General features: G+C 40.0%; 1 protein-coding gene across 1 annotated transcript in view; it reads right to left on the bottom strand.

The window, feature by feature from the left end:
• Positions 1–7,500, bottom strand: part of LOC138002522 (glutaminase liver isoform, mitochondrial-like) — an 81,080-nt gene that overhangs the window by 402 nt on the left and 73,178 nt on the right. Inside the window, exons 28-29 of the mRNA XM_068848555.1 lie at positions 6,435–6,498; positions 1–4,551 (exon numbers count right to left, since the gene is read on the bottom strand). The exon at positions 1–4,551 is cut by the window's left edge and continues 402 nt beyond it. Coding sequence (XP_068704656.1) covers positions 4,428–4,551; positions 6,435–6,498 — 188 coding nt within the window. The 3' untranslated portion in view covers positions 1–4,427. The remainder of the gene's footprint in view (positions 4,552–6,434; positions 6,499–7,500) is intronic.

Genomic DNA, 7,500 nt, shown 5'->3' on the forward strand with positions numbered 1-7,500 from the left:
GCGATCAGTCGCATGAATTCAAACCAGTTTGAATTCGTGCGACTAATCGTAGTGACAAAATTAGCGAATGCAGCGTTGTCGCATCGTGTGTACACTTCCGGCAACAAGTCGCTGCGACAAAATATAAACGAACCAATGAGAGAGCGTCATATTGTCAGCCCTATTGAATTAGAAAACTAGTTCACATTCCCCTTCATACGAGATCACTGCGTGTGCACCGAACAGGCGTCGTGTCGCAGCGAATTGTTTTGCAAGTAGTACACACGGAGCAACTTTTCGCAAAGACCTGTCGCCTAGTAGGGAGTTTAAGATCTGCGACGCGACAGTAACGAAAACGTCATTTAAAATTGCAAGTTCAGGTTTATTAATCTTTTTCGTCATTATATCGGCTTGTCTACAAGTAGCTTCTAAAAACTAGTCTAACTTTCCAGGAATTGAATTAGGAGGTGCGGTATTGAATCTGTGACAGTAAAACTTGAGAATTGGTCATTTCACGTCGCAGACTTGCCGAAAACGTGAAAGAAATGTACAAAAACTAAAAATGCACGTGAAGAGCGTGCAAAGCTATTGTTTTTGCTGATTAAATATGCAAAATTTGTGACACTGTCGTTGCCGTCGCGTCGTACCTATAGATCGTAAACTCCCTGTTTGGACAATGACAACACAAAGACATCTAAATGTGATCATACATGTCGGTACATACTTAATTGACCACTTCACACAGGGGCTTTTCAGGACCAATGAAACACAATCGACCAAACGACAGAACACAATAACAACAACTGTTAAGAATCCCAACTGGCCGGAGGTAAACTAGTTGGCTATTGTCGTGTCGTCGCACGCGTGCCCGTGCCATCACCATTTTACATGAAATCGTGTGGAGGACCACATTTAAGAGTGCAGCTGAGAAGTTGAACCAGGGACTACCAGAAACAAACTTAACAAGTGGTCAGAACCTGTCTTGAACACGGGATCCCTTGATCTCAAGGTTTGCGCCCTAACCCCAGGGCTACACTGCCTGCACTGCATTGCATCAATTTTGATTTTGAAATGTGGCATCTGGGAGCATTCTTTTAAAAATGGCGTGACCACGGACACCAACGTCAAATTTAATTAAAACCCCTGGTTTGCTGGTCAACATGCCGTCTGTTCTTATTTGTGCTGCAGAAAAGCTACTGAAAGAGAATTTGAGCCACCTCCAGAATCTTTGCTTCCTTTCCATACATCCCAGCCTTCCTATATTTCCTTCTTTCCTATTAGGTTTTTTGTGGGACTTTATAAGCTCTTATAGTTGAAGTAACAAATAGATTTAAATTAAGGCAGGAGGTCCAACAGTTCAGACTGAGTTTGTGCTGGAATCTCCATGCTGTGGTTTGATGTTTGATGTTGGGCAACTGATTCAGACTGAAAGCAGTCTTTAGAGGTAAGACTGCTATTTACAGCAGTATACTAAACCTATTTTCATGACACAAAGAATTCAAAGGTGGAGAACAAAATCTGCAAAGAAGCTGCAAACTTTTCAACAGAAAGGTAAAGAAAATTGTCCTGGGAGCCATTTTCTTATAGCTACCTAAAAGCATCTCATTCTGGTAGAGAAATGAACATACTGCAACATTATCCTGGGAAGCAGTGAGATACTGAAACCTGATGACCGTTATGAAGAGTGGGTGAAATGAAATGTTGATGAATTCAAACACTTGCCAAGAAGTTGAACGATTAGAAGCATAGATCTGGACAAACTGACTGAACAGTGGTCAATCTGTCAGTGGGAAATGGCTGTGGAAAGGTAGATGAATTCAAACACTTGACAAGAAGTTGAATGATTGTAAGCATAAATCTGACTGAACAGTGGAGAATCTATCAGCGGGAAATGACTGCAGAAGATTGGTACAGAGATGTTGAAGAGCCACCAAAGCTCATCTGCATTGACCATTTATGTGGAAAGGTTGATTACCTCAAGGATGAAAACCATGAAGGTTGTGAGGGCAGCTTGTAGTCTTGAAAAAGGGATTTTCAGAGACTGGAAAGAGTGTCACAGATTCAGGGTTAGTCTAAGTAAAGCCTCATTCAAGGGCGATTATGCAACATCTGATGGGCTGAAGTCTTTTGGAGTTCCTGGTTCTTTGCCAATCACAGGGCAACTCCTTCGATTGGGCCATTCAGCACCTGCCAATTACACTATGCTTACAGACAAGAAGACAGAGAAAGAAGAGCCCCAGAAGTAGTTACCTTGAAGAAAGGAGAACTACAAATGGAAGCACAGAAAGGAAAGAAAAGAAAGGATTGCAGAGCAAAGAGAAAAAGTTAGAAAAGCAAAAAACAACTCAGTGAGATAGCACAGAAGTTGGGGATGCAGTCTTGGAAGAAGCAAAGTGCAAAATCACGAGCTGCCATGGACAATAGGGATTTCAAAATATCTGTTGGTCAAGCCACAATCGAAGCTACAAAAAAGATCAGCAGTGCTAATGCAGGTATCTTCCTTGCTCCATTAAATAATAGAGCAAGGAAGATCCCTTCCAAAGTGAACGCAAACCGTAATAATTCCCTCTCTGTCGCAGCCCAGTACAGCCCAGTAAACTGCGACTGAAATCATTCTTGACGACTAGTTTCACCCAGCTTGCATAGCAAATGTTACGAGTATAAATTTGATCAGAAGAAACGGATAATACAGAAAACACTCTTTTCCAGTTGAGCTTCGTCACTGTTACCTTGCTTGGTTTCCCTCTTTTAATTAGTGAGAAGCAAAGGAAACCTCTGCACATACATGTATCCTTCCCAAGATGTCACATGTGCGCAACGTGACATCAGCGCAAAATCAATTCCACTCTTCTGTCTGGCATCAGGCAGACATTGAAATTGGTTATCGAGGGTGTTAAACCAGCTAAGAGTTTAATATTATTCGTCCAAAGATCTGGACATGTCGAAGATTCGTTCAGGGGTTTCCTTTCCTTCTCGCAAGAGTGGGAAATCAAGTAAACCTCTGCTAAGCAGGGTAGGTAGGTAAAGGTGAAGTCGCATGCGAGCCAACTAGTGGGTCGTTCCATTTTTCATCCGCAACCCTTCCCCCCTTCCCACCAAAGCGGGTTTTTGCTATGGGGGCTTCGGATTTTTTCTTCAAAAAAGCCGACAAAATATCAACTCTTCGGATTTCATTTTTCAAAGGGTGCCGACAAAAAACGAGGGTACAGCTTTCTGCCATTGCTTGGGGGGAGGGGGGGGGGGAGGCAGATAACAAATGGAATGATCAGGGGCCCATTACGGCCGGAGCTTATCCCGGTATACTCTCCCCCTCCTGGATGGGATGCTGGTAAATTCATAAATCACAGGACTACCCTGAGCAGTATATCTCCGGCACCCCATTTACACACCTGGGTGAGGAGAGACAGTGTGGAGTCTCTTGTATACCTTTGGGACTTAAAATTTAAAAAGCATTTGTAACAAAGGCGAGTTCTTAACATACAGAAGAGCAAAATCTAACACTAAAGTCCGACATTCAGAATATTTTAATGCTGAAATAAAACCTAGCAAGGAAAAAATTCTGTGACCAACAGCTAACTAATGCCTACTGCTTACAGGTTGGCAAAAGGTTCAGTTCAATATTATAGGTTTTGACAAGAACGTGAGCATACAACAATGAGTCCTTCATTTTCTATCTTTACTTTAAAACCGTTCGTACCCATCCAGTTATTGTGGGTGTGGCCTAAAGTAATTTTAATCTCTAAAAGCAGTTACTGTACACATTCTAACACCTAGAATGAAAAGATGAATAAGCAAATATTGTGGGTACTATTCCCATAATTTGATAGGTCAATAACCTTGAAGTTCCTTCGCATGCAACAGCAGGCATTATAGGTTTTAACAACATAGGTTGTACCAATCCACAGATTTTACCCCCTAAAAAATCACAGGCATTTTTATAGGGGATTTCCCCCCCCCCCCCTCCTCCCCAGGAGTGTGGCTTAAGGTGACAAGTATAAGAGGCAAGTGTCTCTTCCTTTAAATGTCAGTCAATGTCATCGTATTTTAAATCTAACCGCTGAGGGGCGTAAGTTAGAAAACTGTAATAGCTTATTACGTCAGTCTCTCTCCTTAAATAAAGTTGCCGTATCCTAACAACAGTCTTAAATGGAACTTCTCTCACCCTGATGATCTTACTTCATCAGCTTTTGCATTTCCGTTGCACTGCTGTTACATGTTCACTTTTTAGGTTGTAACTGTTCAAAAAAGCATTGCTGAATGCATGCATTCTCTACATACAATGTAGATGGCAATACAAGTAACCTTCAGATGAAAACAGCATTGTGAAGACTCCAAAATGTCAGATTATTTTGCAAGTTTAGCTCTTCTGCCATAATTTAATAAATACTTTCATTTTGTGTCTCTAATAGAATTTCCAGGCAATTCACTTAATTCAGTCATTGTATTTTTTAACTTGTGAAAGATTTTTGACTTGAAACTGCCATTCCTTGGAGCTTGAGGTGATGTTTTATTGCATCTTGACAGGCCTTGTGTTTAAATCTAACTGCTTCATCTAGTGGCGAGAAACCCCATCTATCATTAGAAAAAAAATACAAACAATGAATGTAATTTCTCTTTGCATTCTTTCCTACGAGAACTTAACTACCAGTAAATACTTTTTTTGTTGACCTGGCCACCGTTGTTTAAATGCTGTATAACTCTATATATTAAGTGGATTTGGTCACTATCCAGAATGTAAAATATTGTACTTTACGTTAAACGTTGTCCAAATTTTTCGTACACGCCCCTTATACTTACATGCGCCTAGAGTGTACGTATTCATGGTTACGGGAGGAAATACTGAATTCATTGCACAGACTGAAACTGTTAGACATAGAGGATATTATATGGCCGCGCGGAGAAACGAATTTTATCTTCGAGTGCTGCAAGTATCTCTCACGAGTGAGCGAAGCGAACGAGTGAGAGATACTTTCAGCACGAGATATTGATGAAATGTCTAGATTTACAACAACTTGTTTTATTCATTTTCGAAATGATGAAAAAGTGGTCACCAACCGCTAAAACACGCATGTTGTGTAACATGCCGTGAACAAGAGAAGAATTATATTAAAGCACAAAAGTATCTTACAATGAAGAAAAAGTTGGCGTTTTATTGGCTAAGCGTGTTGGTTACCATGACAACACCTATATCCTCACATGTGAAAGATAAAAATGATATGTTCACTGCGCGCGGTGAAGACATGATTTTTTGGTAAAAGGAGAAATCCTGGTATTTCATCAATATCTATATAATAAAGTGACTTATCCACTGGATAAAATTGAATCCGGATTTTGAACAACTGGGGCCGGAGGTTTCTCTGTTGTGTAACAGAGCTCACTTTGTGTTGAAATAATGCCCAAAAAGTAGTTCACTAGCCAAGTGGGTTTACGGACAAAAAAAAGAAGGATGTAATTTAAAAATCTATGCACTCTATGATTGTTTTGCAAAGTGTCCTTCAGTGCTGGAGTATTTGGGTTTGATGGTTTAAAATTTGCATAGTTAGAGCGATTTTCAAACGAGTGTTGTAAAACCAAAACCAAAGTAATTGCTTTGGCCAATCAAAGAGGACGGAGACAATCCAGTAAACCAATCAACTGTCGAAGTAATTACACGCAGCCCGGCACAAAGCGCGGGAAAATGTGCACGCGCGAGCCACGCTTCGTTATGGTTTCACTTCTGATTGGTTGAAAAAGTGGCGCGAGAACTTTGAACCAATCACTGAGTGAAGTAATCATAAACCAAAGTAATTCGCTAATTACTTTCGACACTCAATTGAAAACCGCTCTATTGAAGGCCGCCGTGGAAATGAAACAGCTAGCAAGAATTTTGGGGGAGCATGATTGATGCGGTGGTGAAAGTAATCGCATTCACCATAGCTGAACATTGCACATGCAAGTAGACTTTTGCAGCCTCGTCAGTCGTTGTTCTCGTTTTTGAAGGCCATTACAACAGGAGTAGCCATGAAAATATTAACAATTATTGTAAAAGTTACGTGTTCTTGTCTTCATATCTAAGGTAACCTTTGCTGTACAGAAACTGTGAAGGCCTTAAATAGCAAATTTAAGTTGAAACACTTGTTCCAGTCTCAATTTGAATTCCAGCATGGTTAACTTCGTGTCATACTTTTCAACATCATGATAATAACTAAAAAAAGTCTATAGATTTTTTAGGCTTGAAATTAGAAAACTGACTGATTTTGAAAATGCACTGTAATGAGGACTTCACAAATCATGGAATGAAAAGATGTCATGACGTTGGTACTGCTAGTATTGAACTCATGAGTTTCAGCTCAACAATCTAATACTTTTCTAGATGACTCTGCCGACATGTCTGCTACACTGTGGGTTTGAGAAATTCGGAGAGATTGAAAAAGCTTTAATTCCTTTTTCAGAATGTACCATTAAGAATTTAGTACCTGTCTTTAGGGTCAACTGGAACACAACATTGCTCCAGCAGAAAACGTACAGCTTCATGGTGACCTAAGAACAGCAAATGATCCACAGGTTACGTAGGTAGGGTCACTACAAGCACAATGGTTTTATGTAGTTTTACGGCAACCTTAAAGTGCTATTATGATCAAATTTTTAGGTTTACCATATAGAATTCCAGGAAAGATTTAAAACCCTGTTTACCGTTTAGAAATATCTGCATGGTTTCTGGAGATATTTACAGTGTGACGCGCCTTACCGTAGCCACCTAACAAATTTTTTTCCAAATTATCCGCCAATCAGGATGTGTGAATTTGATTGACAGTCACGCCTCCTTGCAAAGTTCACATGGTTGTAAGTTGAACACCGTTGCATGGGTTGTTGAGTTGAAATGCATGTATTTACACGTAGTTGTCAATGTGAAAGTTTGTTAGGTGGCCACGGTAAGGCGCGTTGCACTGTAAGTTTGAAAATTGTGCAAATGAGAGGAATGATGACGTCATTCTCTCAACCCAATATAACGTCAAATAAAAAATAGAGCTATCTCGATCAATTTGAAGCAGAGACCATTGAAACTTGGTAGGCTAATAGTTCTACAGGCAACACACCTACGGATGTAAAGAAATTGCTTCCCATGGCAAATTACTCTTTTCCAGTTCCCTCCATCCTGATTTCAATATTCTTGGTGATCTTAAGCTATTTAACATGGCCACAAACTCGACCTAACATATCTATATGCTTGCAGGATAATGCAGATGAGGCACCATTGGCAAATATCAAAATAGGACGCCAAAGGTGACCAGCAAAGCCCAGGTACAAGAATCTTGCTGCAAAGAATCAAGAACTTCTGATAAAAATTGGCTGAGATATCTTTTTTGATCATATTTGATCACAATTCGGTTAAGTTTATGACGCCATCACTTGGCTAATTTGCATATTTAAAAAAACCTGAATATCTCTGGAACAAGAAGAGATACTTGCAAATAGTAAACAACAGTCTTCTTCCCGTACAAAAATTTGGTTTTATCAACGGAGTTGATAATGTAAATTGGC

Source organism: Montipora foliosa, chromosome 5 (genome assembly GCF_036669935.1).
Source record: "Montipora foliosa isolate CH-2021 chromosome 5, ASM3666993v2, whole genome shotgun sequence".
Classification (NCBI taxonomy): Eukaryota; Metazoa; Cnidaria; class Anthozoa; order Scleractinia; family Acroporidae; genus Montipora; species Montipora foliosa.